Genomic DNA, 20,708 nt, shown 5'->3' on the forward strand with positions numbered 1-20,708 from the left:
TGTGTTTCTTACAGTAGTAAACTGGAAATCACTTTATTTGTATACTAGGGTTGAACAAATTAGTGAATATATTTACTAATGCTAAATGAATTAGCATTTAGAATGATAAATTAATCCATTGATGCTGGTCTGGAGTCAAAGGTATCAGTGTGTACTCATATTTGCTTTAATGGATATCCAGATGGAAAGGTCCAGAAAGACATTTAGATGCATGTGCATTCATGGGGTAGAGTAAATACATATATATCCTTGCTTTGTCCTTTGAGATGTTGTGACATTTGAGCAGGAATGAATATACCTACAACCCAGATCTAGGTTTCTGAAGACAATTCTCCAATAAAAGGAATCAAGATTTCTTGGAGAAGTTATTCCAAGGCTGTAACAGGGAAAATATATCTTGGGTCACAGAAAAATAAAGAGATGCTAAAAAAATAACAGGCAATTAAAATAGGATGGGACATGTTGAAAAGACAGAGTAGCCAACATGAAAGAGCTACCAATGCTGAAACAGGCATGACTTGAGTCACAAAATAATTAACGATAGTATTGGATAGTAATCCAAAGAATAAAATAAATATCCATGAGTATGCATAAATAGATAATTGAATAAATACAAGAAATGACCAACTCTTTCTTAAGGAATTCCAATTAATAAGAATAGAATTAATGAAGGATATTGAAAATCACAAGTAGAAAAGCAGAGTAATAACTGCTGTAGGCAAAATCCACCGACGAAGGCTAAAATCAGTAGGTTGGAAAGTTTAAGGATAAACAGGATATTTGCATGGTCTTAAAGTGTCTTCCTTAACATCTTTATTAATTACAAAGAGAATATCTTGACTCTACAGTGGAGAAACTGACTGAACACTACCTTACCAGTAAAACCTACTGACATCAGGATTCGTGATGTCATGTGCTAAGATGGGCACTCCTCTCTGAGGTGTTCTTTCTCAAAATGTTTAACCTCAATCTATCCATGACAAAACATTTGGCAGACCCCAATTGAAGGGCATTCTGCAGAATACCTGGCAGGTTCTATTCAAAAGTGTTGAGGTCGTGAAAGCCAAGGAAAAGCTGAGAAATTGTCACTTTCAACTGTTTTTTGTCTGGCAGAATTTTTTTTCCTGTTAAATCTTTTTATTTTGAAATAAGATGCACAAAAGAGTTGCAAAAATAATACAGAGGGTTTTCATATACCACTCACTAGCTTGCCTAGTGTTAATAGCTTATATAACCATAGTACACTTATCAAAACTCAGAACTTAACATTGGCACATTACTATCGACTAAATTACCGACTTTATTTGAGTTCATCAGTTTTTCTATTAATATCCTTATTCTGTGCCAGGTTCTGCTTCCATAAAGCAAACTGAGTTGGTGGCATTTTTTTTTTTTCTGTATGCTGTATGGCAGGGTCATAGTTCATTATTTTTCCATGTGAGTATCCCATTATTGCAGCAGCATTTGCTGAATTTTTGTTTGTTTGTTTTGCTTTTTTTTTTCCTGGGAAGTGCATGGACTGGGAATCAAACCCGGGTCTCCAGCATGGCAGGCAATAATTCTACCACTGAACCACCCTTACACCTGAGTTGGTGGCATTTTAATGATATCTCCTAAGCCTGAAATTCTACAGTTCTTATGTGATTGCAAAATTATGAATTATTTGAACGTATACTAGATTAATATTTTAAATAATTTAAGAAATGGTATATGTGATGATACAGTAGTTGAATAAAATATATTTGATTACTATTAATAAAACTATGAAAGTAAAAGTCTCACAACTTAAAGGTAGAGTCTAAAAAAGTAGCTTTAAAGGTTTATGCTAATGTAAAACAACCTGATAGTAGTATGCCTTCAATGCAATCTGTAATTTATTGTATTTTGGGCATTCTTCTTAAATCCTTTATCATATTTATGTCTTTTCCTACATACGCATTTTCATTTCTTAAGGCATACCCTAAATTAATGATGTATCACATTCATAAATAGTATTAAAATTCTTATTAGAACAGTAGAAGCTTCATAGGATTGAATGCTGCTTTAAGATAACTTATGCAAATATGAAATATACATATAAAATTGCCTTAGAAAGCTGTGTCATACAAGCAAGGAATATAACTAGCTTTTATATTTCTTATTAATATCACAAAAATTATAAAATACCTCCTGTGTTTTCTAAGCCATAGTTTTTCCATGAACGACAGGCTGTCTTCCTTAAATTCAATCTGAAGTGGTTCTCTCCAAATTTTCAGATTAGTCTGTACTTCACTTGCTTCCATTGAGTCTATAAGAACAAATACAGTTTGAATAATCAGTGTTTTATAAATTGTAATACATTCTCTCAAGATATAAAACTTACCATTTTTGAGGCATATATTGCTTATTTTGAATATTATTTATTACATATTTATCTATGTAATCAATAGTTGCAGGTTTAAAGAATGCACAAATATTAAATATTGGTGATTCATTAAATAATTGTAAGACAGTTTTCCTCAGTAATCCCTCTATGTGAAAAGATCCTATGTTTCATATGGGGTTTTTTTGTTTGTTTTTTCACATGGGCAGGCACCAGGAATCAAACCTGGGTCTCTGGCATGGCAGGCAAGAACTCAGCCATTGAGCCACTATGGCCCACCCTCATATGGTTTTTAAGGCAACAAATTTTTTTAAATAAGGAAAGTAAATACAAATAGATTTATTATATATATTCAATAAATACGCACATAAAGGCATGTATTATAGCCCAGTGACAATAATATTTATACACTATGGGAAAGAGAAAATACATAATTCAGAATGGCACCTGAAGGAGACAACTGTCTTTATTAATTTATATCTACTTGGCAATTTACTTCCAAATGTTTACTATATTTCTGAAGCGCAATAAATTTAAAACAATACTAAGAAACACTTAAAACTGATTGGGATTTCTGGGAAAGAGAGCACAATAAATCCAGGTTTACTAGTCTCTCCACCCTTCCAGATATTATCCCTCTCTCCAAATTAACCACAATAGGGAGGAAAAAATAGCAGAAGAAAAAGAAGTAGCAAAGATGGGGGTGGGAATTATATATAAACTCTAAAGCTAGATAGTATCTTCAACTTCATACTTCACACTGTAAGAAACAGCTCCCAGAAACACAAAAACACCAGCAACAGAAGTAAACCAAAAGAAAATACATACTCCACTCCTGTTCTTCCCAAAAGAGTAGAACAGTTTTGAAGAAAGCAATTGGAGAAGTTCTGAGAAACACCACCAGAAACCATTAAATTGAAAGGGCAATTATTAAGGACATGAGCAAGTCATGAGAAAAAAAAGAGCTGCCTTCACCTACCAAAAATAGAAATTTCTTGACAATTCTGAATATCCATAACATCTGTTTGGAATGACCTATCTCTAGCCTCCTGTGCTACAATACATTCCTTTATTCTCTGAGGTTCACCTACCCACATCTTCATTCAGTTCCTTGAGCACAATGTGCTCCCTCCATCACGGTCATTACCTGAGTTATTTTCTATACCTATTTTCCAACTTTTATTTCTAGAAATCAAGTCAAATCTTGGTTTCTTAAGGGAGCCTTTTCCTACCCAACTATATCATTCAGAGTTCCTCACAATGCAGGGTTAAGGGAACAAGTGAGGGTGAAGCACCAGAGACTACAAATAGTGGAACACTATTATCAACTATAAGCTAGAAGGGTAAAGACAGAGAACTATTTTTCAAAAAGCCACTGAAAGCAAAGCTCATGGAAGAAAGGCCACCTGACAAGTGTTGAGAACGTATTAGAGAACACAGTCATTACCAACCCCAGTACAGAAGGAAGGAGAAGGAGAGTAGATACTTCTAGCTCTTTTCCTGTCACCCTCCAATGTCCTCCAATTGGCCAATCCCAACTAGAAGACAGAGAGCAGGGAAGCCCAAGTGATGCAATATCTTGAGATCAACCTCTAGCAGCACAGAGTAGGTAAAGAATGGCAGAGAACAGATCTATAGCAACAAACACAGAATGAACTGCATAGTCTACTTATTTTGCAAATGAAAATCCATTTTTCTCCCTTCTCTCGAAAAAAAAATCTTGTATCTGACTACAGATGAACATAAAGTTCTATAGCCACTATGCAAAAAAAAAAAGGGTGGTATTAATTTAGTTGTACTTCCAATTGGAACCTAAATTAAAGGTTAGATACCACTAATACTCTTCCTATCAGGTAGCATAAAAAAGTAGAAAACAAAAACTATATAACTCAACATAAAACATACCTGCTTCAATCTTCATTTTTGTATCTGGTTTTGAGGACTAAGTTGATTTGATTATCATGGCTTCCTCCTTACACTATGTATTCTGTGTTCACCTTACTTTCTGCCAGCACCTTGGTAGGCTGGGTTGGGTTGGTTTGTTTTACATGGTGGGGTGACCCAAATCTTCATTCTCAAAGGATACAAGATATTAAAGGCCCTCCTTTTATTGGGTTGCCACAGTTTCCCATTGAATATTATTACTGGACAATGAATGATGACAAGTGTCTCTAGTGAATACCTCAATTTCAGATATAGCCTTTCTTCCACTGTGTAGCAGCAACTCAAATAGTTCTTTGATAATTGTGCTCAACCAACACAGCCAGAACAGTGATCCATCCAGACTTTAGCTGAGTGATGACAAGCCCCAGAAGGCCAGGTTGTACTCTCAGCATCTTATTTAATGGGAGCATGATAGGAGTTTCATGGCATATTAAGCATTCCTTAGGAAAATCACCCCAACCTCAAAGAGGTGCCTTCACCTACCAAAAATAAAAGATTTCTTGACAATTCTGAATATCCATAACATCTGTTTGGAATGACCTATCTCTAACCCTCTGTGCTACAATACATTCCTTTATTCTCTGAGGTTCACCTATCCACATCTTCATTCAGTTCCTTGAACACAATGTGTTCCCTCCATCACAGTCGTTACCTGAGTTATTTTCTATACCTATTTTCCAAATTATATTTCTAGAACTCAACTTAAATCTTGGTTCCCAGCTGGCATGACTGAAACTTCAGCAGATCACTCCCTGAAACCATCAAGCCAGCTGCATCTTGATAATGAGCCATATAAGACCATTGAATTCCATAGCTTTAAGCCTATTTCTGTATCACTTTCACAATAAAATGAGTGCCTTGGTCTGGGGCAATGTTGTGGGAGCACCAAGGTGACAAGTAAGGCTTCTTCTGGCAGGCAGAGAAAGCAAATACATGTCTGGAATATGAAGCTTTTCCCATGAGGACAAATGACTTCTACTCTATGATGGAAAGGGTCCAATATAAATATCCTGTAACAGATATCTCCCTGCTTAGCAAATTCATTTAGCATAATGCCATCAGTATAATAGTAAAGCATTTTCTTCTGTGAAATATGAAAGCAATCAAGGTCCTCCCAGACTTTATAATGATAGAAAGCAGGGAAGCTGGTGTAGATCTGAAATGAGACTGTGAAAGTATACTGCTATACTTGTGCCACATGAAAGCAAACTATTTCTGATTATCTTTATTAGTAGAAATAGAAGAGAATGTAATTTCTAGGTCTCAGGTCAGAAAACTATCTGGCCCACTGCCTGTTTTGTATGGTATTCAAGCTAAGAATTGTTTATATATTTTTTAATGATTGTGAGAAATGCAAAAGAAGAATTAATGATGTGAAAATTTATTGAAATTCAAATTCCCGTGTCCATAAATAAAGTTTACTGGAACATAGCCAATATATATCCATTTATGTATCATCAATGGCTGCTTTCATGCTACAACAGCAGAGTTGAGTACTTAAGCCAGGAATTTTAATGGCTTAAATTCTTTACTATCTTGCTTTGTACTAAAAATGTTTGCTAAACCCTGTGATAGTCAATAGCTGACTATCAAGTCACAGAGAATATGTTGGTTTACTCCAATTGGGACACTATATGCAGAAAAGCAACTTTTATTGACATCATCATCATCTGACAGAGTTTAATAAAATCTATAGTCATTTGCCAAGACCAGTGGGAGGCAAGTTAAACAGGGATATAATAAAAAGCATTAATCTTGAATTTTCAAGCCTTTGATGATGGCATTAATTTACACAATTACTGGAAGTGTAGTATTGCTTCTAGCATGTCCTTTTAACAAGGAAAGGAAGGGTAAGTTCTAGGGCCTTCTACTTTTGTTCCTACCATAACAAACCTATATCAGTTTGTTAAACTGCTGTAATGCAACATACCAGAAAAAAGAATGGCTTTTAAAAAGGAATTTAATATGTTACAAGTTTATAGGTCAAGATAATGTCTAAACTAAGGCACCCAGAGAAGCTACCTTAATTCAAGAACAGCAGATGGGTCTGGAACACCTCTGTCAGCTGGCTAGTCACGTGGCTGGCATCTCCTGGCCCCTTGCTCCTGAGCTCCGTTGCTTTCAGCCTCTGTTCCTGTGGGGGTTACTCTCATTGCTTCTCTGGGACTGATTTTCATCTCTTGGGTTCCCTTGGCTCTCTCTAGGTTCTGGCTTGCTTAACATCTCATGGAAAGGCATGTGGCAACTTCTACTGGGCTCGGCCCATGTATGTAAGCTCTGAAGCAACTGTTCTCCAAATATCTATATCTGTGTCAGTTCTGTCATTTCTGAGGTTTCTCCAAAATGTTTCCCCTTTTAAAGACTCTAGTAAACTATTTAAGACCCACCTTAAATGCGTGGAGTCACATCTCAATCTAATCAAAAAGTCACACCCACAATTGGGAGTGCCACGTCTCCATGGAGATAATCTAATCAAAATTTTCCACCCTACAATATTGAATCAGGATTAAAAGAAATGACTGCCCTGGGACAGAATGACGATTAAAATATGGCTTTTCTGGAATATATAATACTTTCAAACTGGAACACTACCTTCATGTAACAGGTCAGACTACCAACACGGGGTTTCAGTTTGTTACTAAGTCTACCCATTCCAAATATAAATTTAGGACTTGGAAAAAAACCACATAATGGGTCCACAGTCCCAATGAATCCACTACGATACAGACACAAGAAGACTCCATCTATCACTTCACCTCTATAAGCCCTATCTCTGACTGGTGCATTACAGTGATACTTTGGATCCCCAGGGATCAATGTCAATTCAGAACCAGATTCCAAAACCCATCTGAACTTCTGGGTATTACCTTTCCTCAGTGCATATTTATCTCACATATAAATGGCCACACATTCTGCTAGGGAAAGTGTAGTAGTTAGGTTCAGGTGCCAACTTGACTAGGTGACAGTGCCCAGTTTTTCAGTTGCTGTGGACTTAAATCATCAGCATGTGAATTTCATCTATGGCTGATCATATCTGCAGTCGGCTAAGGGGAGGGCCTTCTGCAATGAGTGAGGCTTAAAAGGAGAGGTGAGAAGAAAAAGAAACAGCTCAGCACAGCTCAGGGGAGTCCAGACCCAGATGTTTGGAAATGAGGAAAGAAATTGCCTCAGGAAAAGCTGTTTGAACACAGAAACTGGGAGAGAAGGCCAGCACACATCACCATGTGTCTTGCCATGTGACAGAGAAAGCCAGAGAAAAGTCAGCTGCCATTCAGGGGAACTATAAATTTGTAACTAAATAAATCCCCCTTATAAAAGCTGCTCCATTTCTGGTTAGTTGCATTCCAGCAGCATTAGCAAACTAAAACAGAAAGTTTGGAAGAAAATATAGAGAGTATAGTTATGGCTGCAGTGCAGGAAACTTACATAAAAGGTCTTGCCTTTTCCAAAATAAAGGGGCTCCAGATCTAGAGACTGCCCTAGGTCTCAAAAATTGCTAAAAACTGAATTCCCAATATGGTGGCTTAAGTCAGATTTCTGCCCATCAGACAAAAATTTTTTCTTTCATACGTAAAACTATAGATGATAATACTTTTTCATTTGTATGTACCACAATTAGCAAAACATTGCAAACCAAAACATTCTGAGTATTAGCTCTTCCCTGCACCTTATTTGATCATTTTTCCACCATATCATTCATGAACATGGCACCTGGCCTCTACCATTCAAGGCATCTGTAATTCCTTTGAAATAAGGCATCTCAATTCCCCTGAAGCGTTTCCCTCTACAGTCATCTTCAGTCAGGGGAAGAAAGCCTGTCAAACCTTTTTAAAGAATCTAGTATATAATGCCTTGGTGATGGGAAGGTCCTCGGGGCCAGCCTAGAGTGTATAGTTTAAGAATAGATGTGCAGTGCACATGATCAATTGTAGCATTCTCATCTCCCAGAGCCTGAAAATTTCTTCCCCCACAAAATGACAGGGAAGTTCCGACATCTCATCTTCACTGACTGGAAAACCACCATCAAGTCCAGGTTTCAATTAAGCAAGCTAGCAGATTGTTAATGCCATTTACATTATTTTCAATACTATGTCTTTCAATGTGGACAATCAAAAGTCTTTCTAAGGAAGACTTAGTTCAGTTAAGAGTAAAGAATTTTTAAAATGGATTAAAACATTAAAGTACATATAAAAAGCACTTAAAATAACATAGTCAACAAGAGTTACGTTGAGATACATACAAACCAAGAAGGGACACAAATTCTTGGAAGTGTCGATGAAATTGATGTATCAGAATAAATGTAGGCAAAAATGTTCAATCAAACAAGGGAACATTATTTAGTAAAAATATTCTATTCTAATTGGAAAGATGGTGTGTTACCTTGCCATTACGAACTACCCTTCTACAATTAAAGAAGAAGCAAGAGGGCGGGCCGCGGTGGCTCAGCGGGCAAAGTGCTTGCCTGCTATGCCGGAGGACCTCGGTTCGATTCCCGGCCCCAGCCCATGTAACAAAAACGGAGAAACAGAATGCAATAAAACAAGAAAATGTTTAAAAATGTTTCCCTTTCTTCCTTCCTTCCTTCCTTCTATCCTTCCTTCCTTCTCTCTGTCTTTCCTTTAAAAAAAAAAAAAAAAAAAAAAAAAAAAAAAAAAAGAAGAAGCAAGAGAGTTTCTTCACTGAAAAAGAATGAAATAAAAATAGTAAAATAGGATGCTGACAACTAAGATACATGACTAAAATTTATAATCAATTACTTTATTTTCAATGAAACATAATTGGAAATCTCTGTGGGATTCAGAGAAATAAAACTAATAAATTCATTCCTTTAAAAATATTATAATTTTTCTTAATATATAACTGGGTGATAAATCAAAGCTATTATGCACTTTAGTCATCTTTCAGGGCCTAGAATATGGGTATGAAAATCATTAAGGAAAAATACAAACAAAAAATTTTCTTCAAAAAGAAATAAAAATAATTAGAGCACAAATCAATTCTCCCTATGAAATTCACGGTGCTCCTTGGAACATATTTCATACTTTTAAGGATATATTTAAATATTAATTATTTCTCAATCTCACAGAGCCTACCATTTTATGTGTTTTAATTACTGCTCAAAAAGGGAATGGTTATCCTGACAATATTCTCCTTCTAAGAAAGGCAGAACTGCGAAAATCCAATTCTCCATTCATTTGACCACCTGAATTTACATAGAAAACAAATGTAAATATTCCCAAGGCCTATTTCATTGTCCTTGAATATTAAGCCACTAGCCAACTCCTTAGAAGGAGTTATATCAAACTGCTATGTTACCCCAATGTTACTAGTTTTTGAACCTTACATTTATGTTCACAAAGAATAGAGATACATAAAATAAACTCAACTTTATTTTACAATCTTCATTTTACAAAAACGGTCTCACCTGATTTTGTTCCACGTAAATTCTGTTTCTTGCTGTTGTCATGATTTCCAGTTCTCCATTGATTTAAAACTTCCTGAAAGGACCTGACAGAAGCTTCTTCATCAAATGACCTTTCACACAAGAGCCCATCTTTCTGATCTGTAGATTCTGCCCTTTTCGATGTTGTCATTTCTATCTAAACCAATTAAAAATTTATCTGTGTTTTACTAAATTTTCTGTATTTCAAAATACAGGCAATATTAATTATTAGGCATTATAAATTAGACATTATTCATTTAACTTAGAATAGAATGTTTTTATTTATGTGCTTTATTGTTTTCTTTAAAACTCCATCTGGCTTAAGGGCTGTAGGTTTATTGAAATGTCAGGAGCAAAAAGACAAATGTTATGATGCCTCAATCATATGGACTAACTATAATATAAAAACTCTAACTGAAGGTGAGAGCATGGTTATCAGACTAGGGCCTATTGTAAAGGGTCCTAGATTATAAGCTTTTACAGCAGTCATATATATTCAGGAGTTTTAACTGTTATTTCTAAATTATGAGATACTGAGCTGTTTGTATATAACCTTGTCATTCCCAGAAACTTTGGGTGTTTATGTGACACCTGAGACTCAGAGTTAGAGCTCTGAAGCTATAAAAATCAGTACTACTCCATACAGGAACTGTTTAAAAAGTTGAAAAGGGGATCAAACTTTGAGCAGAGATTTAAGTTTGAACAGAATACATGGTAAAGGATGATATCATCCATATTTTAAAACTTCAACTTCTGTGTGAGACCAAAGAGAGAGATGTTTATTTAGTGCAAACTTTATATTTTGGGTAGTGCATTACCTAATTTAACTTGTATGGTCAGTTTAGTTGAACACCATAAGTGGACAGAATCTTGACGAGGGCATGAGCTTTTGTTGATTTGTCCAGGTTAGTGTCAAATCATTCCAGAGTAATTTAGGCAGTGAATAAAGAAGTAATTACAAAGTCCCTTGGGGAACTGAAAAGAAAGGATGAAATATTCAACTTCCTCATTTGGAGAATTTCTGTTATATCGCAAGCAGTAGGGACAACCAAATTAAGAGGCTGAGCCCTTGTTCAGGTTCATTGCTATGAAAGTTATTTCTGCAAAGGATAGGCTAAGCCTTCTTAAAATTAGGCCTGTCACCCCAGAGAACCTCTTTGGTTGCTCAGATGTGGCCTCTCTGTCTAAGCCACCTTGGCAGGTGAACTCTTTGCCCTTCCCCCTATGTAGGACACGACCCCCAGGGGTATAAATCTCTGTGAAATCATGGGACAGAACTCCGGGGATGAGCCAGGACCTGGTATCATGGAACTGAGAAATCTCTCTTGACTAAAAGGGAGAAGAGAGAAATGAGACAAAATAAAGTTTTAGTGGCTGAGAGATTTCAAAGTTGAGAGGCTGTCCTGGAGGTTATTCTTATGCATTATATAGACATCCCTTTTTAGTTTATGGTGTATTGGTGTGGCTAGAAGGAAATACCTGAAACCATTAGGCTGTGTTCAGTAACCTAGATTCTTGAAGACAATTGTATAAAGACGTAACGTTTAAATGTGACTGTGTGATTATGAAAGTTTGTGTCTGACACTCTTTTTTTCCAGGGTTTGGGCATATGAGGGAAAAAAAATAGATTAAAAATAAATAAATAACAGCGGTTAAGGGGTAACATATATTGGGTAGATGGAAATGCTAGTGGTCAATGAAAAGTAGGGGGAAAGGGGTATGGGATATACGAGTTTTTTCTTTTTTCTTTTTCTTTCTTTTTCTGGAGTGATGCAAATGATGTAGAAAATGATCATGGTGATAAATATACAACTATGTGATGATATTGTGAGTCACTGTGCACAATGTATGGAATGTATGTGTGGTAAGATTTGTCAATAAAAATACTAATTAAAAAAAACTCTACCCAGGATCAAGGACCGAAAGATGAGACTTAAACCCATAAAACTCTTAGAAAGAAAGATAAGGAAAGATAAGGGAAAATCTACAGTATCCTAAATTTGGCAATGGATTCTTAAACATTCTTAAAAATACCAAAAGCATGTGCAACAAAAGAAAAAAATAGATAAATCAGACTTCAATATTAACATCATTTGTCACTACAGAAATGCAAATCAAAACCACAGTGAGATACTATTTTTACACCCACCATGGGTGGCTACTATTAAAAAAAAAGTAAATAGCAAAGGCTGATGAGAATGGAAGAAACTGGAACCCTCTCTATTACTATTTGGAATGTAAAATGGTACAGCAGCTGTGGAAAGCAATATGGCAGTTCTTCAAAAAGCCAAACATAGAATTAAGAGTTAAACAAATACTATATCATTCTACTCAAATGAAATATTTAGAATAAGCAACTTTACAGAGACTGGAATTAGGTAAGAGGTTATCAGGGTCTGTGGGAAAGGGGAACAGAGAATTATTGTTTAATGAATATAGAGTTCTATTAAGAGTAATGAAAAATTTTGGTAATATGGTGATGGCAGTACAACATTGGAAATCTAATCAATGCCACTGAATTATGCACCTAAAAATGGTTAAAATGGGGAATTTTATGTTTTATATATGTTGCCATGATAATTCTAAAATTCTATCTAGAATTATGCTTGGTCTGTTCAGAAATTATTAAAACTAAAAGCGACACGATTGATGATGTATCATTATATTATTCATCAGCATTCTTCCTGGAAAGCTGCAATAGCTTTGTACCTACTCTTCTGCTACCTCAATCTCCGACTCCTGCAAACTCTCCAAAACAGAGCAGATTTTTAAAATGTAAATTGCATTTTGTCACTCCTATGCTCAAAATCCTCTTCCCGAGACTCACTATGAGGCCTCAATTTCCTACCAAAGCCTGTGTACTTTTCTGCTTCTTACTTCATCTCCTCCCATTCTCCCCTTCGCTTGCACTGCTACAGCCAAACTTACATTCTTACAGTTTCTGGAACTCATCAGGCACATTCCCACCTCAGGCCCTTGCACTAGCTCTATCCTGAAATGATCCTTTCCCATATCTTCATATAGCCATTTCCCTCAGTATCTATGGAAATGCTACCTTTTCAGAGAGGTCTTCACTGATAATCCTAAAACCATAGTACCTTTTTCTATACTTTCTAGTACCTTATTTGATTTATCTTTCTTTCCAGAATTTATATCCATGTGAATTTACTCTATATGATTGTTTATTGCCTATCTCTCCCCACTGTGTCTTTTTCTTTGGTGCCAAGTATAGGGTGGGGCATAAAGTAAGTGCTCACTAAAAATTATTCAAATGAGGCAGACTTACAATGCTGGCATAGGGAGCTGTAGGGTTTAGTCCTTCTTCCAGGGCAGCTGATAAGCAGCCAGGAACTGTGTGAAACAAGATGGGGGATTTTGAAGACCAGATGCACATCATATTCCAGCCAAGAAGAAGGAAAATGCAACTCTGGTAAATTACAGCTGTAAGTAAATCCTTCTACGCTGTGGAGGATTGTGCCCCTCCACTACTGGCACAGTAGTTTGACTCAGGGAAACAGAGCCCTTTCTCCAAGTAGCAAGGAAGCAGAACTCAGACACCAACTGCAGATTTGATTAATGAATTCAGACTGCTGAATGTTAGCTCCAAGCACAGATAAATTCACACCCCAATCTAGAGAGAAACCAGGAGTTCTGTTTTAGCCCTGCTCCCAGCAGAGACAATGCAGCATTGACAAAACAAAACAAAACATAGGCTTCTGGAACTGGCTAAGCTCAGACTGCTAGATAAGGGCTAAGCCCCCCCAAAAACGGGCACACAGAGACAGATACCAACTCCTGCTCTTGATTAGCCAACCTAGTGTGCTGGGGTTCAGCTCTAGAACAATTACTTCTATTTCTATTCATTTTTAAGCAGCCTATTAAAGAAAGCAGAGGGCAGTCTCCAATTTCAACCTTGCTCCAAGAGTTGACCGAGAGGCAAAGTAACTAAAGGAAAGAGCTTTCTCAAGAACAGGGAGTGGGGGGAATGGCAGGACCCAGCGCAGTGGAAGCTGTCAATCAGGGAATTAGATCCCAGGGTCTGTGATATCAGCAACAGTTTCAACCCACAAAAAAGCAGAGCCCAGCCTCTGTCTAAAATACAGGTGTAGTGTCCAAAGCTGGGCTGCTTGAGAGTCAGTGTAACTTTTCCAGCCTGCAGGGGAACAGGGGTTGAAAAGCAGCTCTTCAACAAGAAATGGGGACAAGGCCCAACCCAGGCTGTTATTTAGGGAACTTAGATCCTAAGGTCTGGGAAAACAACAGTTTTTAATAGCCTTCCTTCTCAGCCTCTGTATCAACTACATCCCTGGCAGGTGTGTGTCAGCTAAGAATTAAAGGCACAATACCATCCTAAGCCTGTGGGATCAGCAAGCAGGCTCAAGAGTACCATCATGATTGGCAGGACAGGAAAAGCAAAGAATCAAGACGCTTCACAGAAAAAACCAGCACCCTGCTGGTCTCATCCCCAGGGAATGTTGATACTGAAATACAAACCATTTCTGAGTCCTGGACCTATCTCATCTGGGGAAAACTAACTGGGATAGATACTCTCTGGGGGAAGATTCCTCCAGAATCAGTCCTCCAGGTAAGAAGCTAGAGGTAACAAATGGAGTGTTAAATAAACATATGGAGGCAGGGGGCGCAAGGGTAGTTCAGTGGTTGAATGCTCCCCTGCCATGCAGGAGACCTGGGTTCGATTCCTGACTATACACCTCCCCAAAATAAATACATAAATAAACAAATAGTGCTGCAATAACAGGATAGTCACATGGAAAAAGAATGAAATGTGATCCCCACCATACAGCTTACAAAAACTTAAATTAAAAAAATACAGAGAGGCAAAAAAAAAAAAAAAAAATAAAATATAACAAAACAAACAAAAAAAGCAGAGCAACATTCCCTGAGGAGGAAGAGGGAAGAGAAAGCCTTTTCCTAGAGATTAAACAACTGCACAAAAAAGGCAATTTCAAAAATTATTTCATATTTACTGGAAAAGAATGAAAAAAGAGCTGAAAAAATTCTGATCAGCTATACAGGAGCTATGCCAGAGGTCTAGAACAAGTTGAAGCAAATGTCAAAGAACAGTTAGAGCACAAGTCAATCAAGATAAATCTTAGTAACAGAAAGAAAACAACCTCCAGAATAATCTAATCAAGAAGATCAGATGCCTACACACCAGTAAAATATTACAAGTCACATGGGAAGCACAAGGGTATGGCCAAGTCAAAGGAGCAAACTAAAACTTAAGGCAAGATACAGGAGTTGCAACAACTAATTAAGGATGCTCAAACAAAACTTCTACAATTAAGTCAACAAGTTGAAGGAAAGTGTGGCAAAAGAATATAAAGAAGAACTTGGAAACTTGTGAAATAAAGTGACAGATTATGGGATGAAAGACACATTAGAAGATTTGAAATATTCAATGCAGTCCTACAACCACAGATTCAAAAAGGCCAAAGAAAGAATCATGAAGCAAAAGAAAAGACATCTGAAATCTTACACAAAAGAACAGATAGGGGAAAAAATGAAAAAATTTGAGCAGGGTCTCAGGGAATTGAATGACAACATGAAGCACATGTATATATGTTATGAATATTTGAGAAGGAGAAAAGTAGTGGAAAGAATAATTAAGGAATTAATCACTTAAAATTTCCCAACTCTTAAGAAAGATATCAAGTTACAGGTCCAAGAAGCACAACACACCCCAAACAGAACAGCTCTTAATAGAACAACTCCAATACTTACTAATCAGATTGCCAAATGCCCAAGACAAAGCCAGAAGAGAAAATTTGATGCATTATATACAAGGGAAGCTCAATAAGAATAAGTGGGGATTTCTTAGCAAAAACTATGGAGGCGAGAAGGCAGTGGTATGATACATTTAACACACTGAAAGAGATACACTGCCAACCAAGAATTCTATATCTGGCAAAACTGTCCTTCAAATAGGAGGGAGAGTTTTAAATATTTACATACAAACAGACACTGAAAGAGTTCATGAACAAGAGATCTGCTCTACAAAAAATGCTAAAGGGAATGCTACAGGCTGATAGGAAAAGACTGGAGAGATCAGTTTGGAGTAGAGTGTAGAAATAAAAATTATCAGAAGGGTAACTAAAATGTTAAAAGAAGAAAAAAATAAGACATATAAAATCCAAAGGACAAAATGGTTGATGACAGTACTGCCATTACAGTACTAACATTGAATGTTAATGGATTAAACTTCCCAATACAAAGAAACAGACTGGCAGATGAATTAAAAAACAAACAAACAAACAAACAAAAAAAAAAAAACAGGATCCACTTATACGCTCTCTATAAGAGACATATTTTAGACCAAAAGACAGAAATAGTTTGAAAGTCAGAGGTTAGAAAAAGGTATTCCATGAAAACAACAATCAGAAAAGAGCAGGTAAATATACTAATATCAGTCAAATTAGATTTTAAATGTAAAACAGTTTAAAAAGACAAAGAAGGACACTATGTATTAAGAAAATGAACAACTCACCAGGAAGACATAACAAAGTGCCCCAAAATACATGAGGCAAACACTGGCAACAATGAAGGGAGAAATAGACACCTCTACAATAACAGTTGGAGACTTCAATCCACCACTCTCATCAATAGCTAGAACATTTAGATGGAGGCTAAAAAGGGAAACAGAGAATTTGAATACCATGAACTAGACTTAACAGACATTTACAGAACAGCGCACCCAACAAGAGGAGGATATACATTCTTCTCAAATGCTAATGTATCATTCTTCAGGATGGTTAACATTTTGGGTCACAAAGCAAGTGTCAATTGATTTAAAAAGATTAAAAATTATAGAAAGCACTTTCTAAGATTATAATGGAATGAAACTTGAAATCAATAACAGGCAGAGGGCTGGAAAATTCACAGATATATGGGGGCTAAACAACATACTCTTATACAACCAATGGGTCAAAGAAATTACAAGAGAAATCAGTAAATATCTAGAGGCAAATGAAAATGAAAACACAACATACCAAAAGTTATAGGATGCAGTGAAGGCAGTGTTGAGAGGGAAATTTATTGACCTAAATGCCTATACTAAAAAAGAAGAAAGTGCAAAAAATTGAGGACTTAGCTGTGCACCTGGAGGTAAACAGCAAACTAATCCCAAAGTGAACAGAAGAAAGAACTAACAAATATTAGAGCAGAAATAAATGAGATCAAGAACATAAAAACAATAGAATATCAACAAAACCAGAAGTTGGCTCTTTAAGAAAATCAATAAAATTGATGGACATTTAACTAGACTTAAAAAGAAAAGGGGAGATGATACAAATAAATAAAATCAGAAATGGGAGAGGGAACTTTACTACAGACCCCCCAGAAATAAAAGAGGTAAGGAAAGGATACTATGAGCAACTGTATGCTAACTAACTAGACAACTTAGACAAAATGGACAACTTCCTAAAAACACATGAACAACATATGCTGATTCAAGAAGAAAGAAAAGACCTCAAGAAACCAATCACAAGAGATTGAATCAGTCATGAAAAACCTCCTAAGAAAGAAAGGTCCAGGACCAGCTGACTTCACCTGTGAACTCTTCCAAGCATTCCAGGAAGAGTTTGCATCAATTCTGCTCAAACTGTTCAAAAAAATTGAAGAGGAGGAAAGCTGCCTAATTCATATCATGAAGCCAATACCACCCTAATACCAAAGCTAAATAAAGATATTATAAGGCAAGAAATAACATACCAATCTCTCCAATGAATATAGATGCAAATATCCTGAACAAAATACTTGCAAATCAAATCCAGCAGCACATTAAAATAATTATACACCATGTTCAAATGGGTTTAATTCCAGGTATGCAAGACTGATTCAACACAAGAAAATAAATTAATGTAGTACACCAAATCAAGAAATTGAAGGGGAAAACCAGATGATCATCTCAACTGATGCAGAAAAGGCATTTGACAAAATTCAGCATCCTTTCTTGATGAAAATACTTGAAAGACAGGAATAGAAGGAAACTTCCTCAACATGATAAAGGGCATAAATGAAAAACCACAGCTAACATCACACTCAATGGGAAAGACTGAAAGTTTTTCCTCTAAGATCTGGAACAAGACAAGGATGTCCATTGTCACCACTGTTATTCAATACTGTGCTGGAAGTTCCAGCTAGAGCAATTAAGCAAGAAAAGGAAATAAAAGGCATTCACATTGGAAAGGAAGAAGTACAACTTTCTACTGTTTACAGATGAAATGAACCTATACATAGAAAGTCATGGAAAACCTACAATAAAGCTACTAGAGCTAATTGAGTACTGCAAAGTGGCAGTATACTAAGATCAACACAAAAAAATCAGTAGTGTTTCTATACACTAGTAATGAGTATTTTGAGGAGGAAATCAAGGAAAAAATTCCATTTCCAAAAGGAACCAAAAGAATAAAATATTGACTTCCAGAGAAGATGGCGGCTTAGTAAGACGCGCAGATCTTAGTTCCTCCTCCAGAACAGCTACTAGGGGAGTAGAAACGATACAGAACAGCTCCCAAAGCCACGACAGAGATCAAAAAGACAGCGTACCCATCCTGGAACGGTTGACTGGCTGAGAGAACCCATTCCGGTGAGATCGCCGAGGGGCACGGGCTTCACCGGGCGGGGTGGCAAGCAGCCGGAGTCCCTCCCTTCCCCCTTCCGGGGCCGGCTGGGAGAATTGGACAGGCGATCCCCTCAAACCGTGGCGGCTGGGGCCCACACCACGCGCGGCCCCCCGGACCAACTGAGAGAATTGGATCGGAAATCCCCAGGCCGTGGAGAACGTTGATGGGGGGGGCCCCTTCCAAACACGTAACTCCCCGGGAACGGTGCACTCTCCAGAGCCGCAGCGGCTGGCGCCCTCCCGCCACACTTGGCACCCCGGGCCGACTAGGAAATTTGGACGGGCGCTCTCCCGGGCTGCAGTGGCCGGCGACCCTCCCCGCGTTCGGACCCTGGGCCGCCTGGCACACTTCCAAGCCGCTTCGGCTGGCAAACCTCCCCGACGGCGAGAGTTTTCCAAAGTTAAAGGACCCACAGCACCTTTTACTGGTGGGACCCGCAGACAAACGTGTGCCACAAGAGCCACCTACTGGGCAGGATAAGAAAAACAGAACCCAGAGATTGCACAGAAAAATCTTCCAAACTGTTGGATCCAACACCCAGGGAAATCTGTCTAAACGCCCAGACGCCAGCAGAAGATAACGGATCACACTCAAAAAATTGAAAATATGGCCCAGTCAAAGGAACAAACCAATAGTTCAAATGAGATACAGGAGCTGAGACAACTAATGCTGAATATACGAACAGAAATGGAAAACCTCTTCAAAAATGACATCGATAAACTGAGGGAGGACATGAAGAAGACATGGGCTGAACAAAAAGAAGAAATAGAAAAACTGAAAAAACAAATCACATAACTTATGGTAGTGAAGGATAAAGTAGAAAAGATGGAAAAAACAATGGATACCTACAATGATAGATTTAAAGAGACAGAAGATAGAATTAGTGATTTGGAGGATGGAACATCTGAATTCCTAAAAGAAACAGAAACTATAGGGAAAAGAATGGAAAAATTTGAATAGGGTATCAGGGAACTCAAGGACAATATGAACCACACAAATATACGTGTTGTGAGTGTCCCAGAAGGAGAAGAGAAGGGAAAAGGAGGAGAAAAGCTAATGGAAGAAATTATCCCTGAAAATTTCCCAATTCTTATGAAAGACCTAAAATTAAAGATCCAAGAAGTGCAGTGCACCCCAAAGAGATTAGACCCAAATAGGCATTCTCCAAGAAACTTACTAGTCAGAATGTAAGAGGTCAAAGAGAAAGAGAGGATCTTGAAAGCAGCAAGAGAAAAACAATCCATCACATACAAGGGAAACCCAATAAGACTATGTGTAGATTTCTCAGCAGAAACCATGGAGGCTAGAAGACAGTGGGATGATATATTTAAATTACTAAAAGAGAAAAACTGACAACCAAGACTCCTATATCCAGCAAAATTGTCCTTCAAAAATGAGGGAGAAATTAAAACATTCTCAGACAAAAAGTCACTGAGAGAATTTGTGACCAAGAGACCAGCTCTGCAAGAAATACTAAAGGGAGCACTAGAGTCAGATACGAAAAGACAGAAGACAGATGTATGGAGAAGAGTGTAGAAAGAAGGAATGTCAGATATGATATATATAATACAAAAGGCAAAATGTTAGAGGAAAATATTATCCAAACAGTAATAACACTACATGTTAATGGACTGAATTCCCCAATCAAAAGACATAGACTGGCAGAATGGATTAAAAAACAGGATCCTTCTACAACACATCTTAGACCCAAAGATAAACATAGGTTGAAAGTGAAAGGTTGGGAAAAGATATTTCATGCAAATAACAACCAGAAAATAGCAGGAGTGGCTATACTAATATCCAACAAGTTAGACTTTAGATGTAAAGCAGTTAAAAGAGACAAAGAAGGACACTATATACTAATAAAAGGAACAATTAAACAAGAAGACATAACAATCATAAATATTTACGCCCCGAACCAGAATGCTCCAAAATACGTGAGGAATACACTGCAAACACTGAAAAGGGAAATAGACACATATACCATAATAGTTGGAGACTTCAATTCACAACTCTCATCAATGGACAGAACATCTAGACAGAGGATCAATAAAGAAATAGAGAATCTGAATATTACTAAAAATGAGCTAGACTTAACAGACATTTATAGGACATTACATCACACAACAGCAGGATACACCTTTTTCTCAAGTGCTCATGGATCATTCTCAAAGATAGACCATATGCTGGGTCACAAAGCAAGTCTTAACAAATTTAAAAAGACTGAAATCATATACAACATTTTCTCGGATCATAAAGGAATGAAACTGGAAATCAATAATAAGTGGAGTGCCAGAAAATTCACAAATACGTG

The 20,708-nt window shown here is 37.1% G+C and overlaps 1 protein-coding gene across 5 annotated transcripts in view; it reads right to left on the bottom strand.

Moving 5' to 3' along the window:
* The window catches only part of ZBBX (zinc finger B-box domain containing), a 144,370-nt gene that overhangs the window by 65,664 nt on the left and 57,998 nt on the right, over nt 1–20,708 (bottom strand). For all 5 annotated transcript variants that reach the window (XM_077160956.1, XM_077160955.1, XM_077160959.1 and 2 more), the window contains 2 exons: nt 9,732–9,906; nt 2,167–2,287 (listed from right to left, as the gene is read on the bottom strand). In XM_077160956.1, the coding sequence (XP_077017071.1) occupies nt 2,167–2,287; nt 9,732–9,906 (296 nt within the window). The remainder of the gene's footprint in view (nt 1–2,166; nt 2,288–9,731; nt 9,907–20,708) is intronic.

The sequence above is a fragment of the Tamandua tetradactyla genome, chromosome 5, assembly GCF_023851605.1.
Source record: "Tamandua tetradactyla isolate mTamTet1 chromosome 5, mTamTet1.pri, whole genome shotgun sequence".
Classification (NCBI taxonomy): Eukaryota; Metazoa; Chordata; class Mammalia; order Pilosa; family Myrmecophagidae; genus Tamandua; species Tamandua tetradactyla.